This window comes from Melanotaenia boesemani, chromosome 17 (assembly GCF_017639745.1).
Source record: "Melanotaenia boesemani isolate fMelBoe1 chromosome 17, fMelBoe1.pri, whole genome shotgun sequence".
Taxonomy (NCBI): Eukaryota; Metazoa; Chordata; class Actinopteri; order Atheriniformes; family Melanotaeniidae; genus Melanotaenia; species Melanotaenia boesemani.
The window spans coordinates 31,775,415-31,792,719 of NC_055698.1; the positions used below are offsets into that span (position 1 = coordinate 31,775,415).

At 41.1% G+C, this 17,305-nt stretch overlaps 1 protein-coding gene across 1 annotated transcript; it reads left to right on the plus strand.

Annotated features, from left to right (window-relative positions):
* The first annotated feature begins 696 nt into the window (after positions 1 to 696).
* Positions 697 to 17,301, plus strand: eppk1 (epiplakin 1). Its single transcript, XM_042012540.1, has 2 exons — positions 697 to 879; positions 3,074 to 17,301. Exon 2 carries the CDS (start codon positions 3,088 to 3,090, stop codon positions 16,714 to 16,716), a length of 13,629 nt encoding a protein of 4,542 aa, XP_041868474.1. The 5' UTR covers positions 697 to 879; positions 3,074 to 3,087; the 3' UTR covers positions 16,717 to 17,301.
* The last annotated feature ends 4 nt before the right edge of the window (positions 17,302 to 17,305 follow it).

Sequence of the window (17,305 nt, forward strand, 5' to 3'; positions counted from 1 at the left end):
TGTAGCGTGTCAAGCTCCACCCTTTATTAAGGCCCTGTTTCCATCCAGCAGTTCTAGTTGGTCCAGTACGTGTTAGTACGCAATCTTTTTGTGTTTCTCAGGTATAAACTGGGAAGGGCACTAGAAACTGTCCTACTTTTTTGGGGACTGTTTCTAGCGCCCTTCCCAGTTGTTGCCTGTGGAAACATAAAAAAAAACAAACTGCGTACTGACTGCACCGGTTCAAACTTGTTGGTGGAAACAAGGCTTTAATAACATTTTATCATTTCAGGATCACAGTGGCTCTTCCTATAAAGGCAAATAAAGATTTGTTAATAAAGTCTTAATACCAGGCTTTTCAGTGCTCTTTAAGCAGACTGGTGGATGGGAGTGTCTGACAATAAGTGTGTATGTGTTTAAAGTTCTTCAGTTTTCTGTGGTTACACTCTTACATACTCTGGACGACGTCTGCTGAGTTTGTTTTTTTTTCTAATGTCTGGATGTGGTCACAGCAAAAGCATTGTTAGTGTGTTGTAATATTTCCCTTGCAGGGTCCACTGGTTGTTCCAGTTTAAACATGACAAATGGTTTCCTGCCAAAGCAAATAGAGGATGTGTGTAAGGAGTGTGTTTCCTCTCTGAAGTGCACTCATGTGGACTGGAAAATACGTTGATCTGTTCAACAATTTAAAATAAACATCTAATAATAACCGTATGAAAGGAGGAGAAAACAACAGTGTGAAGCTAATTTTGTCTTTTTGATCCTCACAGGGACGAAATTCCACAGCCGAACAGCTCTGACCTCAACCGCCGGCGTTCTTCGGTCCTTTTCCTGGAGTTCTGGGACGGACAGAAGAATCTGAGAGTCTGAGGGGAACAACGCTCATAACGAAACTTAAAGGTTTGATATCTGCTTAGAGATCACAGAATATACTGTAAAATTTACCTTTCAGGTTCATGTTGTGATCAGTTTAGCAGAAGGAAATATTTAACCCATTTTATCATTACTATTTCTTTTTACTTTCATTTACAACTAATTTAAGTAATGTATTTATTTAAAAGGGACAGGACAAGAAAACATAGTTACAGTTCTAAATGCAACCGATGCCATGTCCACAGGCCATCTACAAAGAGGATCAATGAAAAATACAAACAATTAGACACAAACTTGAACATTAAAACATACAATGCATATAATACAGAATATTAACACTGGTAGTAAAGTGGCTCTAATGTTCACAGACTTTTTGGATTGGATTTAAGCCATTGTTTTACTTTACAAGTAAATTGTTTTAGATCTGGGAGGGCTTTTAATTCGGCTGGTATGGTGTTCCAGATCTGAGGGCCTTTACAGTGAATGAGCTCTGGCAAAATGTAGTCCTACATTTGGCTGGTCCACTGTCACCGCTGGCAGCGCCCCTTGTGGTGACGCCTTGGGTTTGATATTTCTGAATTGTGTTACTTATGATCTCTGGGGAAAGACATTAATACATTTAAAAATTAATTTTAACAAAGAACACTTGATAAAATTTTCAAAACTTAATGAATTGTGCTTTTCTTGAATTCTACAGTAATGCCATTTCATTGGCTTTTGATCCATCACTTTTAAAGCTTGTTTATAAAGAGAAACTACACTTTTCATTGCTGTCTGGTTAGCCTGCCTCCAGACAGCGACACATGAAAATATAATTTAGCAGCATTTATTGATAGACAAGATCTTATAAGACAGAAAGAATTAATATTAGTCCTAACAATCTTTGTTATTTTCTTTATATGGGCGTCAAATTTTAAATGTGGATCTAGATATTTAAATTCATCAACTTGTACCTGAAAGCTATCTGTGGGTTTTTGTCGTAATGTAAAGAACATTGAAACAGTTCACAAGTCCATGTTAATCTTTTAAATATTTTGAACTAAACTATTATCTTTAATTTATACATTTCAATAAAAATAAATTTAATAAAATAATGAAAAATAATCCACAAATGGAAATATTTATAATTATTATCATTTTACTCCACTGCTGTATTATTTCCCATTAACCAATTTGTGAGTCTACAGTAAAAAGAAAATGTGAAAAGTGAAATACTTATCAATTAAACTTTCTTTTAAAAAGTGAAATTATAAAAAGAAATCCAACAGAAAATTCATAAATTAAAACCTGAAAATTCTGAATGTGATGAATTGCCCCTCAGGGACAAAAATAAAGTTTTTGTAAATTGAAATTAAGTCATTATTTTCACTTTTCATTAGCAAAATTTATTATTAGCAAATCATTGTGTTTGTGAATTACTATATATATATATATAGCCATATTAATTTATAATGTATTATTGTATAGTTGATGTAATTTGTTTAATGTTTTTATTTTTACCTTCTTTTCCTGTTTTTTGTTTGCTCTTTTGATTCCCTGGTTGCTGCTGCAGAGATAATAATAAACTGTGAGCCGAAAGCAGAAATGTGATGGTCTGAGGTTAGATGGAGATATCAGTCTTTTTTATTAATTACAAAATCAATAGAGAAATTGGGAGATAAAAAAAATGTCAAAACAATTAAAACTAAAAGAGTAAGAAAGAATAAAGTTAAAAACTAAATAAAATTATGTAAAATTAATACATAAAATATTTTAAAACTTAAAAATAGATGAATACATGAATACATTTTAAAAAATATTAAAATGACAAAAAAAATGTGAAAAAATAATTTTGAACATCTTCTGTTTTATTTATATTCTTAACTCTTAATTTATCTACACTTTTATTTATTTACTTTTATGTTTTTATTTTATTTACTCCTTCATTCCATGACTTACTATTTGCAGATTAATTAGGATTTATGCATTCCTGGCATTCTTAACATAAGAGGAAACATAACAATAATGTAAACAACTGGAAGAGGTTGCAGCTGTATTTGAAGTAAATTCCTGCTTTCCGGGAGCACAAAGAAACTTATTTAATGAAACCTATTTTAAGATTCTGTGTGGGAAAATGTCTAAATGATGACTAACTGGACAAATTGAATAAAAACGTGTGTAGACAAAAAAGGAGAAACTTTATGCTAAAACATTATTTATAATGGTTTCTGTGTTTACTTAGCCCTTTAGGTCAAGATGGATTCCAGCAGTAAAAAGATGAAGGAGAATGGCCATCCAGTCTGTATGCCTGTGGCTGGCATTATTCTGGAGAAGACAAAGGAGAAGATGACCATATATCAAGCCATGAAAAAACGCTTGCTCCAGCCTGGAACAGCATTAGCCCTGCTTGAGGCACAAGCTGCCACAGTGGGCATCATAGATCCAATAAAAAATCAAATACTTCCTGTTCAAGATGCCGCTAAAGAGGGAATAGTTGGAGCGGAGATGAAGGAGAAGCTCCTCACAGCAGAGAAAGCCATCAGTGGTTATGTAGACCCCTACACCAACCAAATCATATCCATATTCCAGGCTATGCAAAAAGATTTAGTCCCAAGGGATTATGGGTTGAGGCTTTTGGAAGCCCAGATAGCCACAAAAGGTCTGTTTGATCCTGTGGAGAAAACAAACATCTCAGTTGATGCCGCGATTCAGAAGGGCTTCTATGAAAAAGATCTGCTCAACAACCAGATGGCAGAGCTCAAAGTGTTTTACAATCCGAGCACACAAGAAAATCTAAACTACCAAAACCTCCTGAAGGAATGCACCATGGAGCCTGAGACAGGCTTGTTACTCCTTCCTGTTTGCATTGCCTTCAAAGGTCTGCGCAGAGGCATTTCCTCCAGCAAACTATTTGAGTCAAAAATCATCGACAAAGAAACGTTTGAGGCCCTGGAGAAGGGAAAGACCACAACACAGGATGTCATGTTGATAGAAACAGTGAAAGAATACCTGGAAGGCAAAGGCAGTATTGCAGGCATTGCTGTACTCTCAAACAATACGAGAATGAGCATTTACCAAGCCATGAAGAAGGGTATACTGATGCCTGGAACAGCACTTGTTTTACTGGAAGCACAAGCTGCAACTGGGTTCATGATTGATCCTGTAGAAAACAAAAAGTTCACCGTGGATGAAGCTATCAAACACAAACTTGTTGGCCCAGAATATCATGCAAAGCTGTGCTCTGCTGAGCGAGCAGTTACTGGATACAGAGACCCATACTCAGCGGAGACTATATCCCTGTTTCAAGCAATGTCCAAAGACCTCATTGTTAAAGAACACGGCATCCGTCTACTTGAGGCACAAATTGCAACAGGTGGAATAATAGACCCAATCAACAGTCACAGGCTTCCCACAGAGGTGGCCTTCAAAAGAGGGTATTTTAATGAAGAAATGAATGCCATTCTGGAAGATGCAGGAGATGACACAAAAGGATTTTTTGACCCAAACACAGAAGATAATCTCACCTATCTCCAGCTGATAGAAAGATGTGTTACAGATCCTGTTACTGGGCTGTGCCTCCTTCCTCTGCATGATAAGTCAGGCACACTCAATTCCAGCTTCATAGATTACCAAACAAAAACAGCCTTCAAGAAGGAGAAAGTTAAAGTGTCATATGGGAAGTACATGGGAATGACGGTATCTCTGTGGGAGCTGCTGATGTCAGAATACTTTAACGAACAGCAGAGGAAAGACATCTTTCAGAAGTACAGAGAGGGCAAACTCACTATCAAGATTATCATTACGACGGTTCTGGAAGTCATAGAAAAGTCTGTGAAAACAACAAAAGTCGTCTTTGAAGGCATTAGAGACACTGTTACAGCCAAACAGCTCGAGGAAGCAGATATCATCAGTAAAGAGGTCCTGGAAGATCTTCAAAAGGGAAAAAAGTCAGCAAAGGAAGTGATTGAGGATGAAAATATAAAGGTGTATTTGCAGGGGAAAGACAGCATTGCGGGTATTCTGCTTCCAGACTCTCAAATCATGACCATCTACCAGGCCAGGCAGAAAAGAAAGCTGATGCCAGGAACTGCTCTGGTTCTACTGGAAGCACAGGCAGCAACAGGGTTCATTATTGACCCTATTGGAAACAGGAAATTTTCAGTGGATGATGCTGTCAAAGCAAAGATTGTGGGGCCTGATGTCTGTCAGAAGTTACGCTCAGCAGAAAAAGCAGTCACTGGATACAAAGACCCTAATGATGGAAAGATAATCTCTTTGTTCCAAGCAATGCAAAAAGACCTCATCCTTAAAGACCATGGAATTCGGCTTCTGGAGGCACAAATTGCGACTGGTGGGATCATTGATCCAGTCAACAGCCACCGCATTCCTGTTCATGTGGCCTATAAGAGAGGGTACTTTAATGAGCAGATGAATCAGATCCTGAGTGACCCAAGTGACGACACCAAAGGATTCTTTGACCCCAACACCCAAGATAATCTGACATATTTGCAGCTCTTGGCCAGATGTGTCACAGATCCCAGTACAGGCCTGTGCCTCTTGCCTCTAAAAAGCAAGACCAACAAAATTGACGATACAATGCGGGAAAGGTTCAAATCAACAACAGTTACTGTGAAGTATGGCAGATTCAAGAACAAACACACAACACTGTGGGAACTTATCAATTCAGAGTATCTGTCTGAGGACAAGCGGCAGGAGTTTTTCAAGCTTTTCAGGTCCAGAAAAATCACAATCGAAGAACTCATAGTCACCATTGTGGAGATCATTGAGAGTAAAGAGATAAAACAGCAAGCAGGGCTGAACTTTGAAGGTCTCAGAGGAGAGGTCTCTGTTGTGGATCTTTTGGATCTTAAAATTGTGGATGAAAAAACTTATAACAACTTGATCGATGGAAAGCTGACAAGCACTGATGTGATGAAGATGGAGAGTGTGAGAGCTTACCTCCAAGGGACAAGTTGTGTAGCAGGGTTGATACTACAACCATCCAACCAGAAACTAAGCATCTATGAGGCACAGAAAATTGGCATCCTCACACCTGGCACTGCCCTGTGCCTCCTTGAAGCACAAGCTGCTACGGGGTTCATTGTTGATCCACTAAATAACAAAAAACTTACTGTGGAACAAGCTCTGAGAGAAAAAGTGATTGCTCCACAGACTTATGAAAAGCTTTTGTCTGCAGAGAGGGCTGTTACTGGCTACACAGATCCATACACAGGGCAAAAGATCTCACTGTTCCAAGCCTTGAAAAAAGATCTCATTGTCAAGCAACATGGCATTCGCTTACTTGAGGCACAAATTGCTACAGGTGGAATCATTGATCCATTGAAATGTCTTCATTTACCTCTGGAGGTGGCATACAGGAAAGGATATTTTGATGCAGAACTCAATCAAATCCTAGTCGACCCAACAGATGACACAAAGGGCTTTTTCGACCCGAAAACGCAAGAGAACCTGACATACATGGAAATGTTGGGCAGATGTGTAAAAGATAAGGAAACTGGACTCTTTCTTTTGCCTCTGAATGACACACCAAAGGCAAAAGCAATAAAGGAAAAAAAGCTAAATGAAACAGAAATTAAGCAAGAGTTTGAAAAGGCCTTTGTAAGCATGTCCGTGGGACGCTTCTCAGGAAAATCAGTTTCACTGTGGGACTTGATTCACTCTGGGTATTTCACTGAGGATCAGCAGCTTGAACTCATTGAAAAATACAAAAGGGGGCAGATCAGTACTGAAACAATAATCACATTGGTGATTTCAACAATTGAGAAACTGGAAAAGAGTGAAACAAAAGTGACAATGGGTCTGAGAAAGAATGTCTCTGCACAGCAACTACTGGATTCTGATATTATTGATGCAGAGACATTCAAACAGGTAAAAGAAGGAAAGCTCAGTTTTGATGCAGTAACCCAAGCTGAACGTGTAAAAGGGTACCTGAAGGGGACTGGAAGCATTGCAGGAATCAAAGTTTATCCAACCGAGAATGTAATGAGCATATACGAAGCAAAACAGAAAGACCTGTTGACTACTGGCATGGCACTTGTACTGCTTGAAGCACAGGCTGCAACCGGATGGGTCATTGATCCTCAGAATGACAAATTCTATACAGTTGATGAAGCTGCAAAAAAGAAAATAATTGGACCAGATGTACACGAGAAACTTCTCTCAGCTGAGCGTGCTGTCAATGGCTATAAAGATCCATACACGGATGCAATAATATCTCTGTTTGAAGCCATGAATGAACAACTGGTTGAAAGAAAAGATGGCCTGCATCTTCTTGAGGCACAGACGGCATCTGGAGGAATAATTGACCCAAATCAGAGTCTCAGGCTACCAACTCATGTTGCTATTAAAAAGGGGTATCTGGATGAAGAAACTCACAAAATTTTGTTGAACCCCACTGATGATGCAAAGGGTTTCTTCGACCCTAATAATAAAGAAAATCTCTCTTACCATGAGTTGATAAATCGATGTGAGAAAGATGCTAAAACTGGACTGCTTCTGCTTCCACTGCACAAAGAGAAGTCCAGTGGTTTTCACACTGAAGAGCAAGTTGAGCTGATGTTCAAGAGCAAGATTGTTGCCATGAATGTGGGAAAATTTAAAAACAAATGTGTGCCATTGTGGGACGTGTTGGTATCTGAATATATTTCAGATGAAAAAAGGAAGCAGCTCATACTACAGTACAAGACAGGAACCCTGAAAATAGATGAAATCACTGAAATACTCACTGTTATCATCACAGAGCTGGAATCTAAAGAAAGAAAGTTTAAAGGATTGAGAAAGCAAGTCTCAGCAAGTGAGTTATTTGAATCAAAAATCATCTCCAAAGAGATCTTCAACCAAATCATACAAGGGAAAGTAACAGAAGAAAATGTAACCAACATGGAGTCAATTCAAAAGTACCTAACATCAACTAACTGTATTGCAGGTGTAAGAGTTGAGTCCACCAAACAGATACTGAGTGTCTACGAGGCCAAAAGCAAAGGTTTGCTGACCCCTGGTACCTCTCTGGTCCTGCTGGAGGCCCAAGCTGCCACGGGCTTTGTCATTGACCCAGTAAAGAACAAGAAACTTTCTGTAGAGGAAGCTGTTGCTCAAGGAGTGGTCGGCAACGAGTGGAAGAACAAACTGCTTTCGGCAGAAAGAGCAGTTACAGGATACAAAGATCCCTACACCGGAAACACAATCTCTTTGTTCCAAGCCTTGAAAAAAGATCTCATAGTCAAGGATCATGGAATTCGTCTCCTTGAAGCACAAATTGCAACAGGAGGAATAATTGATCCAGTCTACAGTCATAGACTGCCAGTGCAGGTGGCATATGAAAGAGGTTACTTTGATGAGGAAATGAATCAGATTTTATCTGATCCTGATGATGACACCAAGGGGTTCTTTGACCCCAATACTCAGGAGAACCTCACCTATCTTCAGCTGATTGAAAGATGTGTTATAGACCCAAACACAGAACTTAACTTGTTATCTATTGTAAAGAAAGGAGAGTTCTATTTCTTTGTTGACGAAGCAACCAAGGTCATTCTGAAGTCTACAACAACAACCAAAGCTGGAGGGAAGTACAAAGGAAGCAAAGTGTGTCTGTGGGATCTGCTCTACTCCAGATACATCACTGAAGAAAAGAGGAGAGAACTTGTCCAACAGTACAAAGCTGGAACAATCACAATCGAACGCTTCTTGGAAATTGTCCTGACTATCATTCAGAACCAAACCACAACTTCATCACCAGCAGTTGTTACAACAGACAGCAGTTCAACAAAAACTACCATCACAACAGTCACAAAAACCAGTGAAGTTAAAACTTTCCAGGGTATCAGAAAAGATGTCACTGCAACAGAGCTGCTTCAATCCAAAATTATTGATGAAAATCTCTACAAAGATCTCAATGCTGGGAAGGTTACAGTGACTGAAATAAGTGAAATGAACTCTGTACGGAAGTACCTCGAGGGTACCAACAGCATTGCAGGAGTTTATCTCCAGTCCACCAAACAGACACTGAGTGTCTACGAGGCCAAAAGCAAAGGTTTGCTGACCCCTGGTACCTCTCTGGTCCTGCTGGAGGCCCAAGCTGCCACGGGCTTTGTCATTGACCCAGTAAAGAACAAGAAACTTTCTGTTGAGGAAGCTGTCGCTCACGGGGTGGTCGGCAACGAGTGGAAGAACAAACTGCTTTCGGCAGAAAGAGCAGTTACAGGATACAAAGATCCCTACACCGGAAACACAATCTCTTTGTTCCAAGCCTTGAAAAAAGATCTCATAGTCAAGGATCATGGAATTCGTCTCCTTGAAGCACAAATTGCAACAGGAGGAATAATTGATCCAGTCTACAGTCACAGAGTGCCAGTGCAGGTGGCATATGAAAGAGGTTACTTTGATGAGGAAATGAACCAGATTTTATCTGATCCTGATGATGACACCAAGGGGTTCTTTGACCCCAATACTCAGGAGAACCTCACCTACCTTCAGCTGATTGAGAGATGTATCACAGATCCTGTTACTGGTCTCAGTTTACTGGTCATTGTGAAGAAAGGAGAGTTCTATTTCTTTGTTGACGAAGCAACCAAGGTCATTCTGAAGTCTACAACAACAACCAAAGCTGGAGGGAAGTACAAAGGGAGCAAAGTGTCTCTGTGGGATCTGCTCTACTCCAGATACATCACTGAAGAAAAGAGGAGAGAACTTGTCCAACAGTACAAAGCTGGAACAATCACAATCGAACGCTTCTTGGAAATTGTCCTGACTATCATTCAGAACCAAACCACAACTTCATCACCAGCAGTTGTTACAACAGACAGCAGTTCAACAAAAACTACCATCACAACTGTCACAAAAACCAGTGAAGTAAAAACTTTCCAGGGTATCAGAAAAGATGTCACTGCAACAGAGCTGCTTCAGTCCAAAATTATTGATGAAAATCTCTACAAAGATCTCAATGCTGGGAAGGTTACAGTGACTGAAATAAGTGAAATGAACTCCGTGCGTAAGTACCTCGAGGGTACCAACAGCATTGCAGGAGTTTATCTCCAGTCCACCAAACAGACACTGAGTGTCTACGAGGCCAAAAGCAAAGGTTTGCTGACCCCTGGTACCTCTCTGGTCCTGCTGGAGGCCCAAGCTGCCACGGGCTTTGTCATTGACCCAGTAAAGAACAAGAAACTTTCTGTTGAGGAAGCTGTCGCTCACGGGGTGGTCGGCAACGAGTGGAAGAACAAACTGCTTTCGGCAGAAAGAGCAGTTACAGGATACAAAGATCCCTACACCGGAAACACAATCTCTTTGTTCCAAGCCTTGAAAAAAGATCTCATAGTCAAGGATCATGGAATTCGTCTCCTTGAAGCACAAATTGCAACAGGAGGAATAATTGATCCAGTCTACAGTCACAGAGTGCCAGTGCAGGTGGCATATGAAAGAGGTTACTTTGATGAGGAAATGAACCAGATTTTATCTGATCCTGATGATGACACCAAGGGGTTCTTTGACCCCAATACTCAGGAGAACCTCACCTACCTTCAGCTGATTGAGAGATGTATCACAGATCCTGTTACTGGTCTCAGTTTACTGGTCATTGTGAAGAAAGGAGAGTTCTATTTCTATGTTGACGAAGCAACCAAGGCCATTCTGAAGTCTACAACAACAACCAAAGCTGGAGGGAAGTACAAAGGGAGCAAAGTGTCTCTGTGGGATCTGCTCTACTCCAGATACATCACTGAAGAAAAGAGGAGAGAACTTGTCCAACAGTACAAAGCTGGAACAATCACAATCGAACGCTTCTTGGAAATTGTCCTGACTATCATTCAGAACCAAACCACAACTTCATCACCAGCAGTTGTTACAACAGACAGCAGTTCAACAAAAACTACCATCACAACTGTCACAAAAACCAGTGAAGTTAAAACTTTCCAGGGTATCAGAAAAGATGTCACTGCAACAGAGCTGCTTCAGTCCAAAATTATTGATGAAAATCTCTACAAAGATCTCAATGCTGGGAAGGTTACAGTGACTGAAATAAGTGAAATGAACTCCGTGCGTAAGTACCTCGAGGGTACCAACAGCATTGCAGGAGTTTATCTCCAGTCCACCAAACAGACACTGAGTGTCTACGAGGCCAAAAGCAAAGGTTTGCTGACCCCTGGTACCTCTCTGGTCCTGCTGGAGGCCCAAGCTGCCACGGGCTTTGTCATTGACCCAGTAAAGAACAAGAAACTTTCTGTTGAGGAAGCTGTCGCTCACGGGGTGGTCGGCAACGAGTGGAAGAACAAACTGCTTTCGGCAGAAAGAGCAGTTACAGGATACAAAGATCCCTACACCGGAAACACCATCTCTTTGTTCCAAGCCTTGAAAAAAGATCTCATAGTCAAGGATCATGGAATTCGTCTCCTTGAAGCACAAATTGCAACAGGAGGAATAATTGATCCAGTCTACAGTCACAGAGTGCCAGTGCAGGTGGCATATGAAAGAGGTTACTTTGATGAGGAAATGAACCAGATTTTATCTGATCCTGATGATGACACCAAGGGGTTCTTTGACCCCAATACTCAGGAGAACCTCACCTACCTTCAGCTGATTGAGAGATGTATCACAGATCCTGTTACTGGTCTCAGTTTACTGGTCATTGTGAAGAAAGGAGAGTTCTATTTCTATGTTGACGAAGCAACCAAGGCCATTCTGAAGTCTACAACAACAACCAAAGCTGGAGGGAAGTACAAAGGGAGCAAAGTGTCTCTGTGGGATCTGCTCTACTCCAGATACATCACTGAAGAAAAGAGGAGAGAACTTGTCCAACAGTACAAAGCTGGAACAATCACAATCGAACGCTTCTTGGAAATTGTCCTGACTATCATTCAGAACCAAACCACAACTTCATCACCAGCAGTTGTTACAACAGACAGCAGTTCAACAAAAACTACCATCACAACTGTCACAAAAACCAGTGAAGTTAAAACTTTCCAGGGTATCAGAAAAGATGTCACTGCAACAGAGCTGCTTCAGTCCAAAATTATTGATGAAAATCTCTACAAAGATCTCAATGCTGGGAAGGTTACAGTGACTGAAATAAGTGAAATGAACTCCGTGCGTAAGTACCTCGAGGGTACCAACAGCATTGCAGGAGTTTATCTCCAGTCCACCAAACAGACACTGAGTGTCTACGAGGCCAAAAGCAAAGGTTTGCTGACCCCTGGTACCTCTCTGGTCCTGCTGGAGGCCCAAGCTGCCACGGGCTTTGTCATTGACCCAGTAAAGAACAAGAAACTTTCTGTTGAGGAAGCTGTCGCTCACGGGGTGGTCGGCAACGAGTGGAAGAACAAACTGCTTTCGGCAGAAAGAGCAGTTACAGGATACAAAGATCCCTACACCGGAAACACCATCTCTTTGTTCCAAGCCTTGAAAAAAGATCTCATAGTCAAGGATCATGGAATTCGTCTCCTTGAAGCACAAATTGCAACAGGAGGAATAATTGATCCAGTCTACAGTCACAGAGTGCCAGTGCAGGTGGCATATGAAAGAGGTTACTTTGATGAGGAAATGAACCAGATTTTATCTGATCCTGATGATGACACCAAGGGGTTCTTTGACCCCAATACTCAGGAGAACCTCACCTACCTTCAGCTGATTGAGAGATGTATCACAGATCCTGTTACTGGTCTCAGTTTACTGGTCATTGTGAAGAAAGGAGAGTTCTATTTCTATGTTGACGAAGCAACCAAGGCCATTCTGAAGTCTACAACAACAACCAAAGCTGGAGGGAAGTACAAAGGGAGCAAAGTGTCTCTGTGGGATCTGCTCTACTCCAGATACATCACTGAAGAAAAGAGGAGAGAACTTGTCCAACAGTACAAAGCTGGAACAATCACAATCGAACGCTTCTTGGAAATTGTCCTGACTATCATTCAGAACCAAACCACAACTTCATCACCAGCAGTTGTTACAACAGACAGCAGTTCAACAAAAACTACCATCACAACTGTCACAAAAACCAGTGAAGTTAAAACTTTCCAGGGTATCAGAAAAGATGTCACTGCAACAGAGCTGCTTCAGTCCAAAATTATTGATGAAAATCTCTACAAAGATCTCAATGCTGGGAAGGTTACAGTGACTGAAATAAGTGAAATGAACTCCGTGCGTAAGTACCTCGAGGGTACCAACAGCATTGCAGGAGTTTATCTCCAGTCCACCAAACAGACACTGAGTGTCTACGAGGCCAAAAGCAAAGGTTTGCTGACCCCTGGTACCTCTCTGGTCCTGCTGGAGGCCCAAGCTGCCACGGGCTTTGTCATTGACCCAGTAAAGAACAAGAAACTTTCTGTTGAGGAAGCTGTCGCTCACGGGGTGGTCGGCAACGAGTGGAAGAACAAACTGCTTTCGGCAGAAAGAGCAGTTACAGGATACAAAGATCCCTACACCGGAAACACCATCTCTTTGTTCCAAGCCTTGAAAAAAGATCTCATAGTCAAGGATCATGGAATTCGTCTCCTTGAAGCACAAATTGCAACAGGAGGAATAATTGATCCAGTCTACAGTCACAGAGTGCCAGTGCAGGTGGCATATGAAAGAGGTTACTTTGATGAGGAAATGAACCAGATTTTATCTGATCCTGATGATGACACCAAGGGGTTCTTTGACCCCAATACTCAGGAGAACCTCACCTACCTTCAGCTGATTGAGAGATGTATCACAGATCCTGTTACTGGTCTCAGTTTACTGGTCATTGTGAAGAAAGGAGAGTTCTATTTCTATGTTGACGAAGCAACCAAGGCCATTCTGAAGTCTACAACAACAACCAAAGCTGGAGGGAAGTACAAAGGGAGCAAAGTGTCTCTGTGGGATCTGCTCTACTCCAGATACATCACTGAAGAAAAGAGGAGAGAACTTGTCCAACAGTACAAAGCTGGAACAATCACAATCGAACGCTTCTTGGAAATTGTCCTGACTATCATTCAGAACCAAACCACAACTTCATCACCAGCAGTTGTTACAACAGACAGCAGTTCAACAAAAACTACCATCACAACTGTCACAAAAACCAGTGAAGTTAAAACTTTCCAGGGTATCAGAAAAGATGTCACTGCAACAGAGCTGCTTCAGTCCAAAATTATTGATGAAAATCTCTACAAAGATCTCAATGCTGGGAAGGTTACAGTGACTGAAATAAGTGAAATGAACTCCGTGCGTAAGTACCTCGAGGGTACCAACAGCATTGCAGGAGTTTATCTCCAGTCCACCAAACAGACACTGAGTGTCTACGAGGCCAAAAGCAAAGGTTTGCTGACCCCTGGTACCTCTCTGGTCCTGCTGGAGGCCCAAGCTGCCACGGGCTTTGTCATTGACCCAGTAAAGAACAAGAAACTTTCTGTTGAGGAAGCTGTCGCTCACGGGGTGGTCGGCAACGAGTGGAAGAACAAACTGCTTTCGGCAGAAAGAGCAGTTACAGGATACAAAGATCCCTACACCGGAAACACCATCTCTTTGTTCCAAGCCTTGAAAAAAGATCTCATAGTCAAGGATCATGGAATTCGTCTCCTTGAAGCACAAATTGCAACAGGAGGAATAATTGATCCAGTCTACAGTCACAGAGTGCCAGTGCAGGTGGCATATGAAAGAGGTTACTTTGATGAGGAAATGAACCAGATTTTATCTGATCCTGATGATGACACCAAGGGGTTCTTTGACCCCAATACTCAGGAGAACCTCACCTACCTTCAGCTGATTGAGAGATGTATCACAGATCCTGTTACTGGTCTCAGTTTACTGGTCATTGTGAAGAAAGGAGAGTTCTATTTCTTTGTTGACGAAGCAACCAAGGTCATTCTGAAGTCTACAACAACAACCAAAGCTGGAGGGAAGTACAAAGGGAGCAAAGTGTCTCTGTGGGATCTGCTCTACTCCAGATACATCACTGAAGAAAAGAGGAGAGAACTTGTCCAACAGTACAAAGCTGGAACAATCACAATCGAACGCTTCTTGGAAATTGTCCTGACTATCATTCAGAACCAAACCACAACTTCATCACCAGCAGTTGTTACAACAGACAGCAGTTCAACAAAAACTACCATCACAACTGTCACAAAAACCAGTGAAGTAAAAACTTTCCAGGGTATCAGAAAAGATGTCACTGCAACAGAGCTGCTTCAGTCCAAAATTATTGATGAAAATCTCTACAAAGATCTCAATGCTGGGAAGGTTACAGTGACTGAAATAAGTGAAATGAACTCCGTGCGTAAGTACCTCGAGGGTACCAACAGCATTGCAGGAGTTTATCTCCAGTCCACCAAACAGACACTGAGTGTCTACGAGGCCAAAAGCAAAGGTTTGCTGACCCCTGGTACCTCTCTGGTCCTGCTGGAGGCCCAAGCTGCCACGGGCTTTGTCATTGACCCAGTGAAGAACAAGAAACTTTCTGTTGAGGAAGCTGTCGCTCACGGGGTGGTCGGCAACGAGTGGAAGAACAAACTGCTTTCGGCAGAAAGAGCAGTTACAGGATACAAAGATCCCTACACCGGAAACACAATCTCTTTGTTCCAAGCCTTGAAAAAAGATCTCATAGTCAAGGATCATGGAATTCGTCTCCTTGAAGCACAAATTGCAACAGGAGGAATAATTGATCCAGTCTACAGTCACAGAGTGCCAGTGCAGGTGGCATATGAAAGAGGTTACTTTGATGAGGAAATGAACCAGATTTTATCTGATCCTGATGATGACACCAAGGGGTTCTTTGACCCCAATACTCAGGAGAACCTCACCTACCTTCAGCTGATTGAGAGATGTATCACAGATCCTGTTACTGGTCTCAGTTTACTGGTCATTGTGAAGAAAGGAGAGTTCTATTTCTATGTTGACGAAGCAACCAAGGTCATTCTGAAGTCTACAACAACAACCAAAGCTGGAGGGAAGTACAAAGGGAGCAAAGTGTCTCTGTGGGATCTGCTCTACTCCAGATACATCACTGAAGAAAAGAGGAGAGAACTTGTCCAACAGTACAAAGCTGGAACAATCACAATCGAACGCTTCTTGGAAATTGTCCTGACTATCATTCAGAACCAAACCACAACTTCATCACCAGCAGTTGTTACAACAGACAGCAGTTCAACAAAAACTACCATCACAACTGTCACAAAAACCAGTGAAGTAAAAACTTTCCAGGGTATCAGAAAAGATGTCACTGCAACAGAGCTGCTTCAGTCCAAAATTATTGATGAAAATCTCTACAAAGATCTCAATGCTGGGAAGGTTACAGTGACTGAAATAAGTGAAATGAACTCCGTGCGTAAGTACCTCGAGGGTACCAACAGCATTGCAGGAGTTTATCTCCAGTCCACCAAACAGACACTGAGTGTCTACGAGGCCAAAAGCAAAGGTTTGCTGACCCCTGGTACCTCTCTGGTCCTGCTGGAGGCCCAAGCTGCCACGGGCTTTGTCATTGACCCAGTAAAGAACAAGAAACTTTCTGTTGAGGAAGCTGTCGCTCACGGGGTGGTCGGCAACGAGTGGAAGAACAAACTGCTTTCGGCAGAAAGAGCAGTTACAGGATACAAAGATCCCTACACCGGAAACACAATCTCTTTGTTCCAAGCCTTGAAAAAAGATCTCATAGTCAAGGATCATGGAATTCGTCTCCTTGAAGCACAAATTGCAACAGGAGGAATAATTGATCCAGTCTACAGTCACAGAGTGCCAGTGCAGGTGGCATATGAAAGAGGTTACTTTGATGAGGAAATGAACCAGATTTTATCTGATCCTGATGATGACACCAAGGGGTTCTTTGACCCCAATACTCAGGAGAACCTCACCTACCTTCAGCTGATTGAGAGATGTATCATAGATCCTATGACAGGCCTGAGTTTACTCCCATTAAACAAATAAAGTTCATTCTACTGCAACAGTCACTGATACAGCATCATTTTCATAGTAAGGCAACACTATTCAGAAATCTGGAAAGAAACACAAGCTGTTAGCTGTTTTTACAATTTAAAAAATCTTCATAGCAAAGCTTTGATAGTAATGCAGTTTAACATAATTGTGTTTTGGTGAAATGATAACTGTGAACATTACAGACCTTTTTGAGCCATTATGCACAAATACAAATATGGCACTATTAATTGAACAGACATCTAAAAACGCTCTATATTGACATACTGTTGTTCGCATTTTGACTTAATTCTGATCTTTTTTGAGTAGAAGTACTCTTAATTTGTCATATTTTCACGGGTTTAATGACATTCCATATAGCTGTGGACTTGGGGTTGGTCATGTTTTATGTAATCAGATTGGGGCTCAGCTGAATGTAGTCTTATCTCACCCAAAGATACTTATGGTTATATTAAAATATTAATTCAAAAGCTTTTCTCTATTTTTTTTTCATAATTCAAATTATACATTTTGTTTTGCAAAAGGGGAATTAATCAGTGTGAATTATTTCATGTGATCAAATAAATGAATTACATTGACTGTC